The following is a 26,038-nucleotide window of genomic DNA, read 5'->3' as shown; positions in this document are numbered from 1 at the left end:
CATGAGCAGTCAGTTTCTCCAGGAGAATGCGGTGGGAGACGGTGTCAAAGGCAATACTCTCACCTCTAGGCTTTTTTCACTGACTACTGTTGACAAAGTAACATTTACTGTTATTTGGCAATTTCCATTTGTGAATGGGTTGTGCTTGAACATTAAACAGTTAACACGTCCTGCTCGTTCAAGGCCATTGCATATGATATAGTCCTCTGGGAAGCTTTTAGCATAATAACTGCATCTTCATAGAAGACATCAGTTTACTAGATTTTACATCTCTTAAGATGAGAGTAGAAAATTGTCAGGTGTTTTGTGAGCAGCTTTTGCATGTCACAGTAAATAGACCTAGAAAAATGATGCTTATGTTCACTGTTTTGAAATTCTGTAGTCTCTTTCCATGCTGTCTAACATTTAGTATTAATTTTACCATACTATTTTAAAAAATCTTGTAACAGAAAGTTATGACACACTGTAAAGTCAGCTTGTTGCTTTTGTATCATGATCACATTATGTTGAGTAAAAATAATTTACTTGATCATCCAGTAGTCCTACTTTTGCAACTGATATATTAGAAATTTGCAGTTGTTAAATAGATCTGCAACAGATAGCCTTTTCTATTAACATCCTGCTGAAATTTCTGTTGCTTGAAAGAAAGAGATAATATGAATTCTTCCAGTAACTACTTAGTCCTGGGTGGAGCTATTCGTGCCAATATTTAAATGTGTTGCAATTTTTTTACTTAGCAGTTACTCTCTTTTAAATTTCCATGCTTCTTGGAGGAATAGTGTGTTATAACTCTAAAAGAAACTTTCTTAAAGTCCTGTTTTACAGGTAGTTCTTGTTAAGTAGATGAATAGCATTTTAGTGCAGGTTTATTTCTTTCTAGATTTTGAAGATTAATATTGCCTTTATAAAGGCAGAAAATACTATCTCACATGAGAATGCTTGAAACTTCTTATTGGAAAGCAGGTCAAAGAGGTGGAAGAAGGGTAGAAAGATAAGATCTCTGCAGCTGTGTGACAGAAGTAGGTTGCTTAGAGATCTATTGTTTCCAGATTTTGTGGTGTCTAGTGAAACTAGCTATTTTCATTAAGGCCCCTAGACAATAGTTAAAATTACTTATTACATGCTATGCAATGGAGTAGACATTTCCATACTTTTTTTCAGTTATAGAATATGTATAGGTTTCAGTTTTTCCTCAAGGCTTTAACTGAAGTATTACAACTTCTCTGCATGCTTTGGGGATAATCTTGCAGTTGTACAGAGTCCTTGTGTGTACTAGATGCTGTCTGAGGTGACTACCCATCTCACCTCAGAAAATGTTTCTTCATTTAGAAAAAGGTTGAAGGACAGCCCTCAAGAGGAAACCTTTAAATTCTAAGTCAATCCTAAAATCCTGCCAACTAGCAAAATATTAACATGCCCAATCTTGTCTTTAACCCATTTTTACTTTTACAGTTGGAACAACTTTCCCGTGTGAGTGACATTGTTTAATGAATTTCATATTACAAAATATTAAATAAGATGATTAACAATGAAGTATTTTAGACTTTTATACACATCTTTCTTTAATGGTGTACACAAGGTAGTAAACTTTCAGAGGTCATCACACAGTGTAATCATTTCATGTGTAGTTAACATTAGGAATAGACATGAGAATTTAGGTTGGGAATAGGAAGAGTGGAAGCCCAAGGGTTTTATTACCATAGGAGAAGAGGTATAAATTAAGAATGTCATAAAGGAAGGCTGTTAATTAATTAGGAAGATAAACCTTTCTGGACGATAGGAAATCTAGAAGATTGGTATGTATTGTACAGAAGTGGGAGAGTGTAATGAAGATACTTACAGAAAAGCTACGGATATAAAACAAAGAAAAACAGTATTTTCATGTTCCATTTGTAAAGGAGCGATAAAGAGATACTTTTTAAATTTAAAGGCGTTAGTCTAAAACAAAATCTTAATGTTACAAGATTTAAAAAGTCATATTTTCATTTTTAAAAAGAAAATGAATGTTTATGAAACTCTTGGTTCTTTCTGACTAATATATATTTGCATATGCATGCATTAAAAACATTGGTTTCAAAGTCATAAATTTTGTCCTAACATGTATTTTTATTAAGAATATGATCATGCTGAGCGAGCCTCATGTATGCTTATGTCACTTAAAAAAACACACTAAGTCATTTTAGTCAAACCTTTCTGACTTCTAAAAGTTAGGGTAAATCAAGTGTATGTAAAAATAAAGTTAGATTCTTATTAGCCAATTTAGTCCATTAAATTAATAAAAATTCTGTGAGCTATTAATAATATTGTGATACTTGCAAGTATTTTAAAAAAGAGCTAAAATTTACATTTAATTTTAACTCTTACCATGTAGCAAGTAATGAAAATTGATACATTTGTTGTCAGGTATCAGCATTCATTGTTTCTAGTGGTAACATGTAAACTAAAGTTCTTAGTTTTTCCTTCCCATAGGAGTGTATTCAGGGCCACGCAGCAGAGAGCCTGAATTCATAGTCCTACCAGGCCTGTGCACGCACACCAGACTCATGCACACAATACATACAAGGCCAACTACCATGGATGGACACAAGCAAGAGAATGACACCTTTGCAGGCACCCACATGACACACAATTGCTCATATGAACATGAATCATTCTAATGAGTTTATGCTTTCCTTTTCAATCAGCTTCAAATTCTGCTAGCAGATCTCATACCCAGCCACTCAGATGTACACACTCACATGGGTATCTCCTGGCCCCTAGACCCTTGACCTCTAGTACCTGCCTCAAATGCCTCTTGTCCAACTTGCTGGCTAGTACAACCTGAAGTTTACAGGAGGGTTACATGGGTGTACTTAATGTAGGTCTGTCCAGTATCTGAGCCCAGACCTGTGGTCTCTCTGGTAGATGGCCTTCAAACCCATGGTCTCTGCAGTATTCAGCTGCAAGGTCTTTCTTGTCCCACTTACCAGCTTACCCTGTCTCAAGTTTGCCAGCAGATTTAAAAACATGTCCCTTCACACCCACGGTAGAGAACTTAATCACACAGAAGATTTTTAGAAACAGAACTTAATAAGGACATGAGGCTACAGTGATCACGTGCAGGAGTTGGCCCAGCAAGTGAATTGACCAGGAGCCTGCTTACTTGCAACTGTCCTATTTAATCTCATTCCTTCTTTATTTTCTCGTGCTTACTCCTGCTGGATTCATCTTGGTGTTTCCTCTCCTTTGGCTCTTCACCTGAACATCCCATAAAAATTCCATGTTTGCCTAAAAAAAACATAATTCCATAAAAAGTTTCACAGATACCCACAATTCGGCTCCTCCCCAGCATCCCATACCAAGTTTCCTCTTTCTCATGAGATGCATGATAATCTTGTTTTTCTTCTCATCAGTTAGATTTGTGGTTGAATCTCTTGAAGGTAATACTTGAGCTGTTCCTGTTATGGCTCATTGATCAGGGTCTTCAGAGTTCTGGGCTTTGTTACTATTCCTGTTATCTGTGGTTTGTCAGCTGTGTTCATTTTATCACTTCTATTTCTTGCCTTTGTCTTTTATGCCGAATAGCTGTTAACTTTCTGTATAAATAACTTGTTTCAATTCAGATGAAAGGCATTCCTTTTTTCTCCTAATTTTTCTTGCTCTTCCTTTCTCCATGTTAGAATTCTGTTTTTCTGTCTTAAATGGCTGTTAGTCAAGTGAGTTATTGATGTCCATAGGGAGAAATGAGTAACCCCCTGGAAATTCTTGCCTGGCTTTTCTCATACTGGTAGGTGGTTTGGTTCTAAGTACAGCCCAGAGTAGTGTGTATTTTCTGATAACTAGGAATTGAAGTTCAAATGTCTCTGCTAAATTTTCTGTGTACCATTCCATTTCTATATCATAAAGGTAAATGCTGAATACTTTCTAAATAATACTGTTGCTTTATCAGTTACGGTCTGAAACACTATTTCTAAAACATGTTTGTGTGAAATATGTTAATAATTGAAATAATTTTTTTCTTTTCAGAACCAAAATTGCAATTTCAACCACCACATCAAGTGCAGCACAAAGTTATGAATACAGAACACAATGGCATCAAAGAGAATCATTCAAGACACATTTCTCGCAATGACATGAGACAACCAAGGAATGAGAAACCCCCTCGATTTCAAAGGGATGTTCAAAATTCAAGGCAGGCCTTGGAAAGTGGTGGGTTACCAAGAAACAGAGGTCCTGAAAGGCACAGCTCTTTAGAACATTGGACAGATGAAAAAAATAAAAGTGACAGACATTATCCTAGAAATGATAGGCCAAAGGATTTGGGTTATCCCATAGCCACTCACCAGAGTGATATCACTTTCAAAAAAAGGGGTAACAATATGCAAAACAGAGTAGGAAAAGGGGTATCTTTCACAGAATTCAAGGAGAACTCTGCTGCTCAAGATACTACAGACAACAATGACCAGAAACGTGGGAAAAGGGAAAACCAAATACACAATTCTGAAAATTTTTGTGATAGGAAGGCACGAACAATAAGTAGTGAAGCTTTTATGGTAAAAAGTGAGCAACATTTTGGTGTTAATAACGATTACCAAAATCCTGGTAGAACTGAGAATTTTAATTCTGTACCAAATGGAGATGCTGAGCATCATCAGAAAGGAAGACGAGTAGGACCTATCAAATCATCAGAACCCACTATGATCCCATCTTTTGATGATAAAATGTTGTATTACAACACCGGTCCCAAAAGGAGATCTGGGCCCATCAAACCAGAGAAAATATTAGAACCATCGATTCACATGGAGTATGGAAAAAGTTGGAGACCAGGGGATGAATGCTTTGCTCTTTATTGGGAAGACAACAAGGTATGCCTTTGCCAAATGAGAAGTACCTCAAATTGTACCTTTAATGTTTTCTTACGTACATGTGGGAGATTTAGTATGCTAGCACAGAGACACGTGGCTTTGTTCGTAGGTGTGTAGTGTGCTTCTTGGCTAGCTTCTTGTTCTATTTTTTTTTTATTTATGAGAGATGTCACTTGTATTCGTTGTGTGAAACTTCAAGCACGTAAATTAAGTCATCTTGAAGGTGATTGTTTCTGTCATTTAGGTGGAGTTTAGGATGACTAAGCTCGTAACAAGCATTTCACTTAAGCGCTGAAAATTTGGAGGGATGAATATGGATCTAGGTGCCCATATTCTTTTCCAAGGATCAAGAACCAGGATGCTGTGCTGTCTAGAATAGTCTGTAATGGTAGATGCGTAATGCCTTTTTCTAGAATAAGTCAGCGTGCGACCTTTACTAGCACAAGGGAAGACAAGAGTCTTCAGGAACAGGGCTGTTTAAAAAAACTCCCTCTTTCTTATTTCAATCATCACAGAAAGGAAACAGCAAAAGGCTTATTTTTTATTATTACTAGTAGACTATTAGCTGAAGAAGTTGTGGAACAAATAAGTTATGCTGCACAATACTTCTGTTTTACTGATTTTTAAAGGTTTAAATACTTCCTTTTAATCTGTTTTTCCTATTAAGATTTCTCTTGCAGCAAGACACTTTCATCTTCTCCTTTGCTAAACATGTTTTAGGCTATTTTCTTTGTTTTGTTATTATCTGTTTAGGAGTTCTCTGTCACTCTTCTTGGTTATTTTCTTTAGTTTTTGACGCTTTCTGATAATCTGAGAAGAGAACTACCTTAAATATTATTGTTCTTTGAATAGGTTTTCTTACCACCATTTTTTGTCTTCTTTTTGTGTTTATTTTATGTTATTTATATAAAGCTTTTCCTTTTTTTTTGTCTTTTTTTACAGGGAGTAGATAGTGTTAGCTCAGCAGTGTGACTTGATTTTTCTCTTTTTTGTTCCTATGACTAAAAGACGATAAAGCATGCAGTATTTTTGGTAGTGGCAACATATAGCGAGTTGACTCTCTGGAACAGGAATATGTAGCTTGGGTGGATGGATTAGTGTGAAATATAATGACATATTATGTAATTGCTTCCTATATTGGGAAGCATATTTGCATTACTGTGAGATGAGTTTTTGAAATTCTGGAAAGTATGAAACTTGCAAAATAAGTAGATATGAGGTAATCCCAGACTGTTACCTGAAAAGTACTCATCACATTACAAGGGGTTTTTTTTGAGGGCTATTGGTTTTAGTTATAATAAATGCTGCTGCTCACATCTAGGACAATTTTGAAATGTGATGATAAAATACAGTATTGAGCTTAAAAATGTTAGGAGGCAGGGATTTCGTTGTGTTCAACAAGAAAAGTAATTGAATATCTTCAAGAAAGATCTGTGTTTGCACAAATGTCAAAAAATCAAGTTTTGTGTTTAGAAAAATGACTTTTTGAAGGGGTAGTTTTATCATATTCTTATCATATTTTATTCTGTTTTAAAACAGGTACACAGTATGTACAGTGTATATGGCTGATAGGCACTTACTGATACATGTATTTTAAGAAAAAGTCTTACAGTAACATTCTCTGTATGCAACAGCTTTTATGTTAGTGATGGATTTGTTGTGCTTTCAGAGAAATGAAAACAAGTCTTTTAAATGTTCAGTCTCATTTCATAAGCTGCATATTTTCTCAATGAGTATTCAAAATACATTCTACCATGTCCTTCCAGTATACCATGTGGAAGTTTAATATATCTGGTTTAATATCTGGTACAAATCTTATTCAAAATGTAATACTGACTAAGACTAAATATATATATACATGTATATAAGAAGGTAGTTGTAAAGCTGTTTGTGGTACTTCAAGTAGTATTTTATGACCTTTGAAAATTTCTCTTTTAAGTTCTACAGGGCAGAAATTGAAGCTCTCCATTCTTCTGGGACAACTGCAGTTGTTAAATTCTGTGATTATGGAAATTACGAAGAGGTGCTTCTCAGCAACATCAGGCCTGTGCATGCAGACACGTGGGTATGTGATAACAAATTGTATTAAAAATATAAACTACATAGTCTGTACAAAATATGTAACCCTTCAGAAATTAATGCCTACTCATGCAAAGAGTGCAAATTGCATGTGTATAAAAATAGTTAAGCGAATACATGAACAAAATCTCAACTTTAGTTGTCTATATGAAACTTCATAGAAGTGTATTTTCATGTAGTATTCTTCCTGTATAATAAATTTCAATTGTAATATTTGAAAATTAATAATTGTCCTGTCAGCCAGTTTTATGCATATTTTCTCTCTAAAAGTTGTTGCTTACTATTAAACACAGTTTTCTCTTTATTTCATGTATATTGTATGTTGTTCTGTAAAGGTTAGGAAACAGCCTTTTAAAATATATATTCTGAAGGTTTTTACTGTATGTGCATGTATGGCTAAAAATAGACATCTGTATCACTTTATTTTGTATCGTGATTTTATTCTTTAATGATCTATTCTTTGCCAAATATTGTGGTGGAGGCGTATGCCTCAAAATCTGTTTTATGAGGTTTAGAATGTGTTAGCCTTATGGAAGTTGGAAATTTCTAAAGGCTTTATTTGTGAATGTCATGGAAATAGGTACATTTTGATTTTTTAAAAAAAAAAGAGTGCACAATTCTTTGCTGTTTGCTCTTACTATAAAAAGCTGCACAAAAAGTATTCATATTTGTATATTGATTCCTTAATGATAGGTTGACTATGCTTATTTTAATTTCTTACCTCTGGGTCTTATAGCCATGTTACTACTGCTGCAGAGGCTGAACAGTCAACTACCGTTTCCTGCCAGTGGTCTTCTAACTTGTGTTGTTGCCTGTAGCTCTCAGATGCCCGTACGGCCTCTGAGATGGCCTTTTTGTACTTAAAAAGATATCTGAAGCTCTTCCCAGCTGATGCATTGCTGTTTCTGTGAAAATTTAACTTTTTTTTTTTCCTTCTTTTTATCCCACTAGCTGAACTGTACGGTGCTAGTTTCTTACTGTATAATTGTACTTATTTTGACCCTTTTTCTGGGTTAATAATCAGCCTTTTCTTCATGCTTTTTACAATCTTGAGGAGTGGCCTTTATTTTACTTTAACCCTCTGAAAGCGAGCTCTCACAGTCTAAGAACTTGGCCTGGTGTTAAGACTAAGTTTATCTAGTAATGACGTGCCAACCTGAAGCAGTGGTCGTTCTTCCTGCCTCTTCTGCCTATCTCTGACCACATGTTCTTCCCCTTCCCTCTCCTCCCATGTTGGATCGTCAGTCATGTAGCCACAGGATGAGTCAAATGAGGTGGACTACTTTTTTGTTCCCATCAGGTTTGTTTGTTTTATATCAGAGTTAGTTTGTTAAAGCTGACACAAGATGGTAGGACGATGTATGAAGAGGGGGTTAAGACTGCTGAAGCAGCATAGTCCTAACATCATGCTGCATCCTGATGTAGTCATTGAGGCTTCCTCAGTTGTTACTGAGGAGAAATAAGGATTTTCCAAGAACCTTTCAGTCCATTCAGAAATGAAAGATACCTTTCTCAAGGGTCTTTTTTCTCTCAAGAGAGCCTAGGTGAATAGTGTAAATTCAAACAACTAAATTTAGATTGTTATGTAAGATAAATGACAACCAACATCTTCACAGTAAATAAATTTTTTATGGTTTCTTTCTGAGGTTTTACTGTTTTGTTGCTAAAAGGTCCTTGCAGCTATAGGATTTTTGCTGGACAAAGTTGATTAGCACCTTGCTTTTCACTTTTTTGTGTTTTGATGCTAACTCTAGTCCTCATTATGCATTTGGAGTTTTTAATCACCCATTGGACTCATGGTCTAATACTCAGGTTTGTCTTTTAAGCTGAACACTGTTGGTCACTTTTCTTTGTCTCAGTGTTCTTGTTAATATATAAATCTAGATAGCACACACAAATGCAAAATGAAGTTCTCATGCTACTTAATTCTTAGTCATAAGATTTAAGTAGCTGATATTTCCTCTTTACAAGAGAACAAACCAGATTTTTAAACTGACTTCAGTAATTACTTCTCTTTCACTGATTGATGTTATCAGCAACAATAAACTTGTTTTATTAGAAGTGTCATGCTAAGTTTTATTTCAGTCCTTCTGGGTAACTTCCAGATAGCTAAGTCTTTCTTAGCTGTCTGTACTGAAGACTTGTTACTGATGTAGAAATATACTGTATGTGAATTCTGATGTCCTAATATTGCCAGGTTTTTTTTGAAAGAGTTGTTGATATTAAGAAAAGATTTAGTGAATTGACTTAAAGGCATAAATTTAGTCTGTGTGTTAGAATTGATTATTCTTTACTGTTTTCTCCAGCACACTTTTTGGTACTCATGTGTTGAATTTATTTTTTTTTTCCGAAAAAGCATATACTGGTGAAAGTATACCACTGGGAGGAAGGGGAAAAAAAAAAAAAAAAAAAGAAAAGCAAAAAGTTGCTCAACTAGTCACTTGAAAAAACAGCCAAAATATCACAGTGACCTTATTTTGATGACATGACCTATTGTTTAAGCACCTGAGCTTCTGGTCTACTTTTGGCAATCTTTATAATTATCAAAAATAGTAAATTTATGAAAGTTCTTTACATTGTAAGTAGATTTAATATATTTTAATTTTCACCCCCTGCTAGTTAACATTCTGCTCTCTATTCCTACTGATTTTCTAATACTGACCTGCAGTGCATTAGTACAAGTTCAGTGGTTTTGCTGGGTTTGGGTTTTTTTAGTGGTTTGTTTTTTTTTATTTTTCCTTGACTGTAGATCAAATCTGCCTGATATTCTCAGGATACATTGTGCTTTCCACTTCAATGGAAAAACTGTTACTAGATAATCTTAAGACTCCTTGATAATTGATTGTATACTGTCCATCACCCCGTTTGCCCTGAGTCCTTGTAAGTTTTCAGTCCCTCTGACACCTAACATGCTGCTATTTATCTTTATAATGGCTAGAAGTATAGAAGATAAAGCTGTGTTTTACATGCAGTAAATCAAAAAGCTAGTGGGAAATTTTTTTTCAATAATCACGTACAATACCCGTATAAATATATGTAAGAACACTAAAACTAGGATTTTTTTTTCTTAGTGCTTGCAAAATATGTCTTAGGTATGCAATTCATAAATATTTTTAATAATAAAATCACATTTGGATTCTACTGTTTTAGAGTTCTTCTAAGTATCTTGTATGTAACGCTACAATACTGTATCCTTCCATTTCCCTCAATGTAGCAGGGGTCACTTAATGAAAATATTATAATCCCAATGAAAAAATACACTGAAAAGCCATTGTAGAAATAAGAACTGCTTGTTTTTCTTGTACAATATGTAAGATTGTACTAACAACTGGAAAGCATGGAACGTTAAGGGCCTTCCTGACTCACTTAATAGTTTGTTCTGTGGTAAAAAATTAAATAAAGTCAAGATAATACTTTAAACATTAAGTCTTAATTTTATTCTATAACTTGTAGGATTTTTTTTTCCTTAATAAATTATGAAAATGTGTAGCCTAAGTGCTTTTCTTGTGACATCTTTTCCCAAAGCCAAGTCCTGTTCTATTCTGCATTTCCTTAGTCACACGATAGGCCTTGTTCCACCATTTACACTATGATTGCATTTCTTTTTTTTTTTGTTTTCTATTATTATCTGAAGGAAATAAAGATTGTAGTTTTCCCACCTGTATATGTTATGGCCTTATTCTGATTGCTTTCAAAACAAGCTAGAATTCATACAAACTTTTTGCTTACAGTAATTCACTTAAAAATACTAATTATGAAGTCTGTAGTTTAGCTCAGTTTCCTCTTCCTGTATCTCTCACTGCATTTCTGCCTAAAGAGGTAAGATGACAAAAATGATTATTAAGGTATGTATAATCCTAGTTCTTCTATAATCTGTTTTGTTCTGTGGACACTGAAAGCCCACTTTGTAGCTTTCCTCAACTCATTCCTCCAGAAAGGAATGAGTTGAGGAAAGAAAATAGCAAAGGGTCTTAGATTACAGTTAATTCATGCCGTTAATTCAGGACTTTCTTATAACCGTCCCTTGTTTCAGGTAAGTAAAGAAGTAAACTCCTGTGAGTTTTCTGAAGGTGTTTCAACCTCTCTCCAGCAATGTAAAGAGCAACACTGAAAACCACTAAATGGTAAAGGCTTACAGCTGCCTCTTTAATCTGGAGAAGACTTTTGACTATCTGTTTTACGGAGGTTTTGAACCCATTCCAGTGTATTGATTTATGACAGGCAAATACTTGAAGGATTGGGTGCCATTTCTTTATGGTTCTTTGGCCTGGACAGCCTTGGCATCACGTTATGATCTCTGTGTTGTATGTCAAGCAGGAAGTCTTTCCCATTGAATAATTAAGTAGGTGCAGTAGATAAATGTGTCTTGGCTGGATCTCTTCTCTAGCTTCTGTCCTCATTGACTATGCTAAAAACAAGACTGTTAAAAAGAGTACAGTCTACTTAACGAGTTCTAAGATTACTGTAGAAAAAATGTCCCTAAATAGTTGTATCAGACAATAATTTGATGTCTTTAGTTCTTTGGCTTCTGTACTGTTAGGAAAATCTCTAGAATAATTTTACAGTTCATAATTGCTCATTCACTAAATGAATTAAATGAAGGCTCAGTATTTTGTATTACCCTTCTTCCTGAGTGGTGGTGCGTATTTATTAAATAATTTTAATCTCAAAAGTTACTAGTGTGGATTTACTTTCCACAAAAGGCTATGTTTCTGTTTTATTAAAACACTTTAGATTTAGGCAGTTATTTTGTTTGGATGTGCCTCATTTGCCATCTCACCAGTATGTGGTGATTTCAGTTGCCTCTGTCCTGCTGGACTGAAAAATTACTTTTCATAGTCTATCCTAAACTTTTTTATTTTCTTACCAGAGAGTTTTTTGTACTTACTGGAAACGTTACCTTAAATTCCATTTCATCTTTTAGTGAGCATCGTCATACATGCCTTTGCATGGAATTAACCTTCAGGTTCTGTCAGGATAATTCTTTATGTAAATTATTTATATCATAGAATCATAGAATGGTTAGGGTTGGAAGGGACCTTAAAGATCATCTAGTTCCAAACCCCCTGCCATAGGCAGGCACACCTTTCCTCTACACCAGGTTGCTCAAACCCTGATCCAACCTGGCCTTAAAGGCGGCCAGGAAGGGGGCAGCCACAACTTCTCTGGACAACCTGTTCCAGTGTCTCACCACCCTCACAGTAAAGAATTTCTTCCTAATATTTAATCTAAATCTACCATCTTTCAGATTAAAACCATTCCCTCTCTTCCTGTCACTACTTGTCCTTGTAAAAAGCCCCTCTCCCGCTTTCCTGTAGGCCCCCTTCAGATACTTGAAGGCTGCTATGAGGTCTCCCCAGAGCCTTCTCTTCTCCAGGCTGAACAGCCCCAACTCTCTCAGCCTGTCTTCGTAGGAGACGTGCTCCAGCCTTCTTTTAAGAGGCAGTATTTAGAGACAAGTGTTGTGGAAAGCATTTATCCTGCTAAACTACTAGTAAGTATTTTTCTTTAGCACCTCTATCCTCTGAGAAACTACATAGTTTTTCAGGCTTTAGTTTGGTGTATCCATGTTGGAATATAGACAGATGATCACAACTTAAGTTAACTGTTCCTCTGAACGTTACTGGCCATTAGCTGAAATGTAACAACTGACATGTAAAGGTGGTTAAGGAACTGCATTTTACTTTTTAATAAACTAAAAGTAGGCAAATTTCAGTTGAGAGGAGGTAATTTATACTAAGTGGGCATAAACCAATGGCTTTCAATTTTCTGTCTGTATCATTAGGAATTGCCAAATCTGTTTGAGTCTTCCACTTGAGCATTTCATATTCATCAGACTATGAAATACCATTGCAAATTATTGCCAGCTGTACAAATCAGATTAAGGGCACATTCTTCTTGGAGATGGTAGTTATCGAAAAAAATTGTGACAGTTAAAGCAGGATACTTGGAGCATTACACTGTTCTTGTCCTTCCCCCCCGCCGTTCCCCGCCCCGGCCCTGCCCCATGATTAAATATAATTGCATACGATGATGATTCATTTTTTAGAGACTGTGTATGGGCTCCTTAGGTTGCTTATTTTGAGAGAGACTGTTCCTCACTAAATAGTTTCCTTTGAAGCAACTTGCAGTTTTGTTTTGAGAGAGCATGGCTGAAATGATTTTAAGTATTGTGCTTGATCCTGTTGTAATGTGGTGCTGATGTCATTCTTCAGATTCTTGTTTTGAGACTTCTGAAGGATTTTATGCTTGGATTTCTCTATATTTCATGTGTTGAGGTTGAACATGTTGAGTATGTAAAAAGTTTGATGTGTAAAAATGTCTGGACTATTCCTGCCATCACCATTTTTCTTCTGATTTCCCCGTCTCCTTCATGTTTCAGTGTTCTGAGTTTCTCCACATTTAATAGATTAATTCAAAGGATTTTAATTAAAGAGGAAATTGGAGGAATGGGCATAGTATTCCTGACTGATTGCTTTCTAGGGAAGAGAGATGTGGTACTCTTGACTTGGTATCACAGAAGAGAAGCTATGACAAGCCTAATTTCTAGTGGGGTATGTGTATGTGATTCCAGATCTTACTCCCACTTAATGTATACAGTGCATGTTGAATAGACACATTTAATGTACTGAAGTTTTCTTGTACAGGCATGGTTAATGTCTGAAATGCTTGGGGTTTTATTTCCTTGTTTGATGACTTTCAAGTGTTATCAGTAATAATGTCTGTAAACAAGAAATCTTCCATAATGTAAGAACCAAAAAAAAAAGTTGACTGTGAAGGCAATTTTTTTGCAGAAATCAGAGAATCACAGAATGGTTTGGGTTGGAAGGGACCTTAAAGATCATCTATTCCCAACCCCCCTGCTATGGGCAGGGACACCTTCCACTAGACCACGTTGCTCGAAGCCCCATCTAACCTGGCCTTGAACACTTCCAGGGAGGGGCCATCCACAACTTCTCTGGGCAACCTGTTCCAGTGTCTCATTACCCTCACAGTAAAGAATTTCTTCTTTTCTTCATAAATGTTAAAGCACATGAAATTACTCCTTTTGCGTGGTTTTTTTTTGTTGTTTGGTTAGGGTTTTTGAGGGGCATGGTTTGGGTTTTGAGGTTTTTTTGAGATGTTTTTCTGCTCCTGTTGGCTTCCTTTCTTAGAGTAAATTTTGTAAGGTTTCTAACAATGGCAATGACTCTACTCATGTTTTATTTTCTTCATATTAATGTCATTTTCAGGTTTCTTTCATGTCGCAAGAGAGACATTTATAGACTGTTATTAAATGAGTGCATGTAGATGTCTGAGCTAGACATAATTGTTCATATTTTTAAAGACTAGTGACAATTAACCATATTTTCTCAGAATATCTTTAGAGACCATAAACAGGAGAGGAAATGTTTTGGTCTGACAAAATTTGCTTGCCTTCGCAGGACTTGGTTGGCATATCTAGATTTTCAGAGTTTTAGGGAAGTAGTATTTACTTCAAACTTCAAGATCTAATATCTTTGCTAAGTTAGGATGCATTTTTTTAATAAGTATAAAACTGACTAATTGTTCTAATTTACTGGGGGGGGTAGAATGTCAAAGATTTTGGGATTAATTCCATATTCCTTTTAAAAATGAAGTGTGGTGTTGAAGACCTCTTTGCCAAAGTGAAGTACCAGTTTCTCTAATGAGAGCAAGAGTTGATTAACAAGAAAGCAATAAATATGTGATGGCTATATAGAGGATTTTTTTTCCATGTTTTGTGCATTTATTGTGTATGTCCCACATACTGACCATCAAACATCACAGGGTCTTCTAACTTGGGACATGCTATCATGCAGGAGGATATCAGGGAATATCTTCATTGCTCAGAAAGATTGTTTCAGATTCTCCTATGCTCATGAAGCACATTTATCAGTCATCTTTTCTTTTTGTTTTTGTTCTTTCATTACCTTATACTTGCTAAGTATTTTTGTTAGTGCCTAGTTGGAAATGTTATTTCTGACTTCTTACTGGCAATCTTGAGAGCTTATTTCATATAGGTTCATTTTGCTGAAAAGGTTTCTGTAGTTTCGTCATAGTATCCTCTTCCCTTTTTTTAATTTGTTCCTTGCATTGATCTGTTTTCTCATCTCCTGGGCATTCTCATTCTTTCCCTACATTATATTTGCTTATGTAGGACTTCCACTGTGGGTCAAGTGGCATATAGGAGAAAATGAAAACAGTGGTGTTTAGCTGTTGCAGTAATGTTTGTTCCTTGCCTGATGGAGCTCCCTCAGTGTGCCTTTTCACTCCAGGACAGTGATGGTGAACCTTCTTGAGTGCTAGGGCTAAAAGTAAAATTTTACAAGATATTGGATGCAGACTTGGTGGGGCTTCTCTTCTTGCTTGCTTTCCTTCTTGGCCCATTGCAGTCTCGCTTCTTTTCCCTGTGCACATAATCGGCCTCCTTTTGATGTCTGACACCCGTTAGCTTAAGTCAGCAGTCCTCATTGCTGGGCATTGCGAGGCCCAGCCATTGGAAATTGCATCATAAGTCATAGAGTTTAGTCATTGCTGTCCAGGGAGAGGAGAGAAGTTGAGTCTCCATTGAGAGAGTTGAGTCTCCTACGAGTTCCAGGCCAGTTAAAGGAGGGAGCTACTCAACAAAGGTTGATCTCTCAGCCTGGAAGAGGACTTCCCTCCGTATCAAGGAGGGAAGGGAAGTACTGCAGACGTGAGTAAATTGGTGTGTGTGTGGGTTGTTATGTAATACTTTTGCTTTTCTTACACATGGAGAAGTTTGTTTTTTTTTTTTTACTTTGATCCTAACATATTGACTAATTATGTGTAGATATAAAAATTTGTTGAAGATTAGATTTTAGGTCTTTGTTCTATCCTGTAGCAGTTCAAAAAGTTCCTAATGTTTATAAGCATGTATTGCCCATCATAATTTTTTATTCCTGTTGTAGAACTTGCAGGATGACAGAGTCTATTTATTTTTTTAAAGTAGTGGTTAATAATTAAAAAATAAGTGCAATTCAGCATATTTTATTTTAAAATGTAAGCGTACAGCATATATGTAATGTAGAGGTCCTGACTTTCAAGTTAAGATACTCTCTTTTTTATGGGGCTATTCTGAGTTGCTTCATGGACAGTTTCACTTTTAAGACTTTCTTAAATTGCTGTATCCCTGCACCACCTGTAAGCAGTTTTGTTTTCTTTTTCTTTAATTAGGAACTGGGTTACATTTGTTTGTTTAATTTTTTTCTGTATATTTACTTAAACACCTTTAGCCATGTTTTACTTTCTAAATTTTTTTGTGCATTGGTCATTCACAAGTAAAATCATATAGTCATTTGTTTACTGGATATACACGTGTTTAATGTTGGGGATTTGTATGCCAAATTTTGTCATGGGCAAGCATGTGCACACAGCATTCTGTTTCACCTGAAACATCACCAAAAGTCAGTGCTTCCCTGTTTAGGTTTTAATAATGATTTAGTGCCCTAACAGCAAAGCATTAGATAATTTCTCAGACTATCAATAGTGTGTTCTTTCTGAATTTTTTGTTTGCAGAATTTTCTGATTACATACTAAAATAAGACCAGCAATACAGCAAATACTTTTTTTCCCCCATATGGTTGTGTATGGTTTTGCTTACGAGTGCACTTAGTGCAAAGAAACTGAATGCTGAATTTTTTTCCCAAGTCTGTGCAAGTATTCCGTTCGGCTATACGTTTAAGTCTGTGTCTCTATTACCAACGTAAACCAGACCTTTCCAGAGGTCTTCATTCAACTTGATGTTCTGAAAAACTTGATGAATACTTTATTTATTAAAAAAAAAAAGAAAAAGCTGGAGAGAGGGAAGGCTAGGGGTTGTATATGGGGGGAAGGATGGAGATGGACCCTTAATTCACTGCTGTTTCCAAAAACTGGCACAATTACTCCTTATAGTAACATTACTCCTTATGGCACATAACTCCTTATAATGGTTGCTGTTGCTGATTTCATGTCGTTAAATTTGTTTTGTTGAAAACATTTCTGCTTCTAGTTTGTGGTTTTCTTCTTGCTGAATTGAGAAAACTTGATGTGTCTGCTGTTTGCTTGTTATTTATATAGCAGATCTCACTTCACTGTATCTAATTTTCTTTTAGAAATTATTAAAAATAAACCTTTAAATATTTTTAGTTTGATATTGATACTACTCAATGTGAAGAATCTTTTACTAATAGAAGTTGGTATTTCTGGTTTGTTTTGGGGGCATGGTGTGAATGGCTTAAATATGTATTTCTAAGGAACTTTTAAAATTAATCATTTTTTTCTGTATTAAGAACATGGTGACAACTTGCAGGAGGGAATGTTTGTTTCAGGCACAAATCTCACAAGAAGAGTTGCACATTTATTTTAATATGTGCCACAGGGTGTGACTGCAAGTGTGAATAACCTGTGCAGTACCCTTAAGGGGAACAGATAAGCTAGCAAAATGTCTGTGGGACAATTGTGCCCTAGGCTTACACTATCCTAGTTTTATGGAAATGTAATTGGAATGTTGTCTATTTAGAAAATGAATGAATGCTTTGTTTTCAGAGCTGAAGAAAAGCAATGAAATACAGAGAAATGTCTGATTCTAAGTTAACTGGTTTGTTGCTTTTAGTGGTCCCAGATTTAAGTATGTAATTCTTTTCCTTGTCCATCCATCTGTTTTCCATTTCTTGATTTTTTTTGAAGAATCTACAGTTTTTCTGTCACTTGTTATCTAATGTTTATTGCTTCACTCAAAACTCAAGATGTATATTGTCTTAACAGAATCATTTAAAAATTAGCTGTGTTTCGGCTGCTTTTGTCACAGTTTATATTTTCAGCAGAGGAAAAATGAGATTAACTGAAGATGTTAATGGTGTATATCTATTTTTTTCAGGATTACTGAAACATTTATTATAAATTTAGTATCTTAAATTAATGTGTATTAAGGCTTTAGTTGAAAAATTGCTGGTCCTGAAGAACGCTTTGTAGACTTTACAAACACTGGCCAAGAAAATGTAAAGTTATTTGACTTCTGATGTTTGGTTAGTAAAAGATAACAGAAAAGATTTATTATCATTAATTTATTTCTGATGCTAAAGAAAAGACTTCTCTGGGAAGGGTCATCTTGGAATTTTTATTTTGAAAATGAAAAAGCAATAGATTTTATGAGGTAGCTCCATGCCACCTAGTTTTACGTACCATAGTTAGGAACATATTTACTTGTGGCCCATGTGTGTTCAGTGGAGAAAAAGACATACCCTAATAAGGATCAATTCCTTTTTCTAAGTGTAAATAAGGGAAACAAGTGGTTCATATGTTTTGATTATTTTGTCGTTTTTTTAAATGACATTACAGCAAGTTTGTTCTAATGAATTATCAGTAACTTTTGCATTATACTATTCCCGCATTAGGGAAACCATTAACTGAATTTATCTGTTGCACAAGTGGCTTTGTACAGAGCTTGAAAGTAGAATGTAGTGTTTTATTCATATAGTATGTCATATAGTAGTTCTTGATAAAATTTACTTCAAAATTAAAATCTTTTATTTTTGAGCAGACCTTACAGTTTCTTACCAATTCAAGAAAAAGTCTATTGCTTTTAAAAAAATCCATTTAGACAATAAGGCCAAATGTTTCTAGTGTATGTGATCCTTTAATTCCTGTTTAATATCTTCATCAGTGACATAGACAGTGGGATCAAATGCACCCTCAGCAAGTTTGCAGACAATACGAAGCTGAGTGGTACAGTTGACACACCTCAGGGACAGGATGCCATCCAGAGGGACCTGGACAATCTTGAGAAGTGGGCCCATGTGAACCTCATGAGGTCCAACAAGGCCAAGTGCAAGGTCCTGCACCTGGGTCGGGGCAATACCTGGTGTCAGTACAGGTTGGGAGATGAAGGGATTGAGAGCAGCCCTGAGGAGAGGACTTGGGCGTGATGGTTGATGAGAAGCTCAAAATGAGCTGGCAGTGTGTGTTTGCAGCCCAGAAAGCCAGCCGTATCCTGGGCTGCATTAAAAGAAAAAAGGCCCAGTCTAATCTAGATGTGTTGTGTACTGTGAAAAAAAAAAAAAGTGAGCAGCTGCCACCTTACAAAGATTACTCTGTGAGAAGATTACTCTGAGAGGAACTGGTATTTTAAGTAACAAGCATAACTTGCAAAGAAAATTGATCAAGAGTAAATATGTTGCATTATTCTGTAACAGACACTTCAAAAATGCTCTTGTCACAAAGTCAGTACTTGGTTAAGATCCTTGAAAAATCTACATTAGTGGTAATTTCTCTTTTACTTGGAATTTTCATACCTCATTTGATAGTAATTTTTCAAATTATGCCCTAACACCTCTCTAAGAGCATATAACTTAAAATTTGTGCTTTTATTAAATGACAAAAGCTACTTTTTCTTGAAATCCTGTTTTCATTCTTAGTTGTTATGGAGTTCTAAGAATCCATTTAAATATTCAGATAAAGTAAAAGTTTAAGGGATTGCTGTAGACACTGTAGCCAAGGATTTTTTTCCTTACAAATGTAAGATATTTAACATATTGCAATTTAAATATTTAAGTTTAGCTTTTTTTAGGAAACTTGTGAATTTTTAATATGGCTGTAGCATGGTTGGGTTTTCTGTTTGGTTTCTTTTTTTTGATACGTCTGGAAAATCTTACAATCTGTTTTTGATTGATACAAGCACAGGTAAGTAGAAACTGCAAAAATTGAAGATTAAAGCACTCAAGGAGGTTAACACTGGATGATTAGGCAAAAGAAGCAAGTTGTAAGAAACGAATTTAACCAGCAAAACAAGAGATCACTTGGTGTGTTAACAGCAGGATACAGCTGTTTGCCAGCATAGTGGGCACTGCAAAGAGGCATTAAATCTGGACTGGAAAATGTGAATTCAAATGCACATGAAAGAAAAGTGTGCTTTGCCATGAAGCCAACACTTTTTCTTTGTACTGAGTCCAGCAAGTTTTCCATGCATTGAGCATGTGGGTGAAGTTAAAACTACAGCTTAAACTGAAACAGTGGTTTGACATTACTGAAATGGAAAATGTCTTCTGGTTTCTTTGTCTTCTGTTTCTTCTTTGTCCCATGGTTCCGTGCCCCATGCTACTCCTTCATGCCTCCTTGCACAGGCTCTGGTGCTCATCCCTTAATAGCCCACAGAGAGCTATAATTGAAAAGCCTTAGCAGGAGGCCCCAGTGAATAGAGCAGAATTTTCTGGTCATAAGCAGGAATAGACAGAGGTAACTAGTTTGTAGGTGGCAAACTGTTGGGACTGCTCAACTGTGACTTGCAGCTGCATCCTAAATACATGCGAGCAGAACATTCAGCAAAGCTTTTGTGTAATGCATAACTTCTGTCCTGCTCTTTACTGTCATCCACCTATTCGTTGCTCTCAGAAGTTATACAGTAATTATTCACTTCAAGGACCATATGTAAAAAAAAAAAAAGACTCTAAACAATTCTTTTGAATGCACTGAAAGAAGTCTTGCAATTGAAATTCAATGAGAAAGCTTCTAGTGAAATATAAATTTACTCTGCCCTAATATTGTTAATTTAAAGAGTAAATTGGTTGTTAAAGTATTTTAAATGCTGGATTTATAACTTTATTCTGCAGCTATGAAATCCATTGATTTTTTTTTTTATGTAAAAGCATGCTGGTAGTCACTTGGCTGGACTGAAGTTACTCGCTGATTCACTAAGCTCAGCTGGTAAAGTATGGTGGTGATATCAGCCTTTCAGAATATATGGGTCCAAAATAAAAGCACTGAGTGTGCATATATTCCCATTTTACACTTGTTTAGTTCTTGTCCGTCTTATGAGCTGGATCAAAAATATCAAAAGCAGATTTTTATGGCAAAATTTTGAATAGAAGCTGAAATTCTCAATGACACATGCTTCCCTATTTGCCATCTTGTTTTAAATACCTAAAGAATGCTGATATCCTCCACCTTCTCTATCATGTCATTCTGATCTCTTAACTGCAGTAATTTCTTTGTGCATTTCATTGTTTGCATTGTAAACCTTTCCTTGCTTTTTCCTATGGTTCTGCCAGTTTTTGCTATCATTTGGAGTTGTGCTCAGAGGTATCATTTAATCTCAGGGTACATAGCACTAGGTAGGCATTAGTGTCCTAACGTGAAACCTCTACTGGTAATAGAAGGAGAATGAAAATGCCCTAAGAGATTTGTGGCCACCTTTACTTTATAAAATGTAATCTAGATCTTACATGGATAAGGAAGTAAGAAATGGAATAATTTAGAATGAGTCACAAGCAACTGATAAATGGAAAGCAAGCAGCAAGAATGACTGGGAAAATAGAGTTGGTGGCAAGATGTGTGACGTAATGGAGTGCAGTTATAATGGAAGAATTTTTGACAGCTGAAGTTTTTAGATGGAAATTTTTGAGCATGGGGTGGAGAGATTTTAAAGTAAATTGAGATAAAGATGAACCCAGAAAAAAATCCTTAAGATGAAAATAAAATAAAATGACAATAGAAAAAGGATGAAAGATCAGCAGTGGTGGATTGAGGGTCAGTGATCAAGAAATGGTGGAAGAAAAGAAATGCAGTTACTTGCAAAACAAGAAACTCTGTTTAATAAAGATATGGCTTGGCAAATTGTTATTTTGGAGAATGTTGGATCCAATGAGGATCAAATATGGATAGGTAAAACCCAAGAAACAAGTGACAATGTGTCACCTGATGTGAAGATGGCAGACTTCAACAAGATGATCAGTAACTCTGTGTGGGGAGCCACTGTGTATAGAGAAGAATGAAGGAACAGCTGAAAGGTGTTCTGTTGCCCATTCGTTATTATCATTTGCTGCATTGCTTGCTTTCATTTCATTCAGAGCCTCAAGAAAGTGAATGTGATTTCACATTTCACTCTTACATATTGTAATAAAAATACTTGAATTGGAATGCATGCATCTGAAGCTTTTCATTCTATGTGTAAAGACAACTACACCAAAATAGAAATGTGTAAGAAAAATTCTAGTTTTAATTTGATTTTACTGAATTCAAAGGATCAACAACATTACTTTGAGATTTGATGAAGATTTTTGAAGAATTTTAAGAAAATTTGCAATTGAGTCTTTTTTTTTTTACTCTTTTGGCAAATAATATGGAACTATTTTCAGCTATTCAGGTTTCTTGGAGTATAGTGAAAGAGCTAAAGGTGTTTAGACCAATTCAGGCATCTAGCTTACCTTCTAATGTTTTGATACTAGTACCTCTTGTGTTGTCAGTGCTGGGAGATTACTTCATATACTAAGTTGAGGGTTTGTACTAGGGCTAACAGTATTGCAGACTGTGTGGATTTTTTGGTTAGACGTACGTGCTTTTTTTTTCTTTTGGATAATCAGTGTCTCTGAACCTCTTTGTATGAGGGAATCAATAGTACTGCAAGCAGTAGAAGAGGTACACTGAGAAAAGTAAGTTTTATGGCAGAATTCCATGATTCTCAGCCTTTGGCTACAGTGAAACTAAAAGATATAAATCAATTATGTTGTATTCTATTGTGTTGAAAATCTGTTTTCTTCTACAGTTATTGCAGGCTCTCTCTAGTAGGGCTTAATCTGTTGTTCTGGAAATACAGCTATGACCACAGACATGCCCTGTAAATAGGAGACCTTACCATGAGGAATGTGGTTGTCTGTAACTGTTATTTTAAAAATGTATGTTTATTGATATTCAGGCTGATTCAGGAAGAGAAGTTTCTTGAGTAAGATCTGACTTTTCACAACAGAAAGAAACTTAGGCTGTAGATTTTCCTTTCTGTCTCTTACAGTGAAATATTTTACTGCTGTGACTTGCTTACTCTGTTATATGTATGCTGCACTCTAAGGGAGTTCCTGCGTGTTGGAATTGTTGACGAACTTTTAATGAATCATTCAATGTTCTTGGTTTGTGTTCCTGTATGTTCCTATGTTGTGAATGAAAGGGAATTAAGTACATACTCAGTACTTTTTCCCAAAAGTGGATTTCTTACAGCATGTTCCCTCTAGACCTGCTGTTTGCTACAGTGCAGTGTTAGGATATTAAAGAAACAAAATTATAACTGTTTCCCTGAGACACCGTTTGACAATCATACTGGTGTTCAGGAACAGGTTTTTCTCAGCCTATAATTTTTTCTTCTATTTCTCCTTGTTGTCGTCTCTAATGCTTTTAAAATTCTTCTCTATCTTTAATGTGTACCACCTTCAAATATTCCATCAGATGAACGTTTTTCCTTTCAGTACTTCTTGACTAAAGTAAAGATGTAGCTCTTCTAATCTTCCTTTGTAAATCATTCTCCAGTCTCTTGATTATTTTTGTTGTTTTTTTCTCTGTTTTCCACATAATTTGTCAGTATCTTTCGGGTATTGAGATGCCTAGGAGTGAATGCAATATTGCCAATATGTAATTACTTCTCCTCTCATTATTCAGAGGTTGTATTTATTACTGCTGCACATAACAAATTAATTTCTGTCCACTATACTTGTAGGCTTTTTTCGTTATTACTGCATCGCAGATTTTTATCTACTGTTTCGGATCTGTGTTCCTAGTATGCGTATTGTCAGATGCTGTTCCTTGCATTTCCTTTTCCTAATTCTTTTATTTCATTCCACACACATTTCTAAACTCCCACAAGCTGATATTTTCTCTTGCTCTGGCAGGTTGTCAAGGTTATCTTGCTTCTTGAGTTTGTTGCCTGTATGACTCTTGGAAAATAATTTTACTTTAATATATATGCTTTTTTTCCTGCAAATATTTAATAACTGCTGCTGCTGCCCTAGGGACTGAGTTTTGAGATTTTCCATCTTGTTTTTGTTAGCTTTCATAGGGTTTGAAAACCCACTCTTATTATCTCGCTTATTAAGTGGTCATCAGCACAGAAGCAGCAGTTGCTATGTGTGCATGAATTCATTCATACATGTATGTGTGTGTATGTGTTGTATGTATGTATGCGTGTACCTACTCATGTATAATGCATTTACCTGCTCTTCCATTTAAAACAATGCTATTTACCTGCAGGAGGAGGAGGAAGAAACATATGAGCAAACTCTAGAATTCCGCAGAGGAGGTGATGGTCAGCCAAGACGGTCCACACGACCTACTCAACAATTTTATCAACCTCCAAGAGCTAGAAACTGATTAATAAGGAAAAAAAAAAAAAGGTAAATATATGATATTGACGTTTTATTTATGGGTTTAGATTTCAAGAAAAGTAGATCTGGATTGTTTAATACTTCAGTGTTTGTGAAGTTTGTGAGAGAAATTTCTACAACTTCGCCAGTAGTTGGTTGCCTAAGAACCCTCAGCATTGGGTTGCAGACGGTGAATATTTTGAAAGTTTTATGGTTGTGTCTTTTTAGTTTTCTTGCAGTCACCTACATGGAAGATATGTTTGGTATATTGCTTCTAAAGTTTTTAAGGGATAGTGGTATATTTATGGTAGAAGTTGGCTATCTCTATTTCTCTGGATTTTGTGGCCGTAGGAATAGACTTAATATACCTGTAGAAAGAGGGAAGGCAGTAACACTTTGGCAAATAGCTTTTTAACTTTGCTGTATGTAAGGACTCATGTCATCTGAGCAAACTTTTACTTGATACTTTTTCATCTGTGAGCAGCAGCAACTTTCTCTCATTCACATACATTGGACCAGCTTCTTCTCTGAAATAAGTGGCTGCAGTCCCTGCTGAACTCAGTACTGTCTGTCTCTGTCCAAGGTCCCATATTCTACTTTTTGTGAGCCGTTTATTTGAATAAATATTCTTTGTGTTGTTTTGCTTAGCATGGAAAGGAGAATTTGCAACACTAAAATCTAGAATCTGTGAGGTCACCATTGAATGGGGAGGTACAAGGCGTAAGAATATTTACCATACTCTGAATCTTGAGGATATACTTGCACCTATGCTTTATTAATTAGCAGAAATTAGGGGATTATATATCATCCTCACAAAATACACCTGATATGCACATTCAGAAACCTAAAAAGGCCAGCCAGATAAAACAGTTATAATTCTTTTACTAAACAAATCAATTATGCTGTACTGCTTTCATTTTACCTGTGGTTCGTCTAAATCCTTAATTTTCAAATGTTGATTAAAAGTTTATCCTGAATAAAGAAAGCTTTGTAAAGTCACATGCTGTTTGGTGTACTTGTACAATGTGTCTTTGTTTTGAATTTGGCTCCCCTGCCCCCGCTCCCCCACTAGCCAGTTTATTTTTTCTGAGCTCTTTAGGTCCTTTCCTTGCTCCAGTCCTCCACCTTCAGTTGGCTTAATAGGTGCTGCTGATCTCTGCAGCTTTTGGTATTTCTGACATGCAATAAAGTACGATTTTACTTTTTTTGATCATATGCTAAAATACCTTTTTCATTTGGAGACTACTGGCGATATAAGAGCAAAAGTTATTCTCGACCCTTGCCAAGGTGATAATTATTCTATTTTTGTCCATATCATTCAATTTTCTATTTTAAGTAAGTGTATCAATCACTATCAATAAACATGTCACGAGATAATTTATGCAGGAATAATTCTGGCATATGCACTGAGCTGAGTTCTAAACCAGCTCATTTGGCTCAGAGGAGTGTCGTGTGATCAGCCAAATGAAGTGTGCTCAGTGTAGACAGCAGTCAAAACCAGGGAGGTTTTTTTGTGTCTTTAGGTAATATTTTTGGTATTTCTCTAATTTTACAGTATAAATCTGGAAAACTCCGTTTGGTTTTGGTGAGCTGGGAGAGGGGGGAAAACAGATGTCCAGAGAGAGTGGTAGTAACTCCTGTATCTCAAGAAGAGTGAATGAATTGTTGGCAAGAAAGGAACAACGTTTCTAAGGCACAGGTAGTTGTTCCTTGCAGGTTTTCTTATACCTTGCTTTGAAGATTCTGACAGTATCCTGATTTAAATTGACAACAGACTTGGCATCAAAACCTACCTACCATAAAAAATAAACAGTTGCAGCCCTTCCCCTGCCCCAGTTCAAATACTACTGTTTTATGTTGGACATCACCTAGATTCAGGTGGTAAATAGTGTCAGTTAAATAAACCTAAAAGCATTTGTCAACAAGTAGCAATGGACTCTTCTCATCCAGGAGAAAAATAAAGGTATATTTTGGAAAATGTGTCATGAAGCTGAA

The 26,038-nt window shown here is 35.6% G+C and overlaps 1 protein-coding gene across 1 annotated transcript in view; it reads left to right on the top strand.

Annotated features, from left to right (window-relative positions):
* TDRD3 (tudor domain containing 3) overlaps positions 1-26,038 on the top strand; it is a 110,635-nt gene that overhangs the window by 80,311 nt on the left and 4,286 nt on the right. Inside the window, exons 11-13 of the mRNA XM_068424692.1 lie at positions 4,006-4,844; positions 6,784-6,909; positions 23,931-24,073. Of these exons, the coding sequence (XP_068280793.1) occupies positions 4,006-4,844; positions 6,784-6,909; positions 23,931-24,050 (1,085 nt within the window). The 3' untranslated portion in view covers positions 24,051-24,073. The remainder of the gene's footprint in view (positions 1-4,005; positions 4,845-6,783; positions 6,910-23,930; positions 24,074-26,038) is intronic.

Source organism: Nyctibius grandis, chromosome 2, assembly GCF_013368605.1.
Source record: "Nyctibius grandis isolate bNycGra1 chromosome 2, bNycGra1.pri, whole genome shotgun sequence".
Classification (NCBI taxonomy): domain Eukaryota; kingdom Metazoa; phylum Chordata; class Aves; order Nyctibiiformes; family Nyctibiidae; genus Nyctibius; species Nyctibius grandis.
The sequence above is the reverse complement of the archived record's forward strand: the minus strand, read 5'-3'. Positions and strand labels throughout refer to the sequence as shown.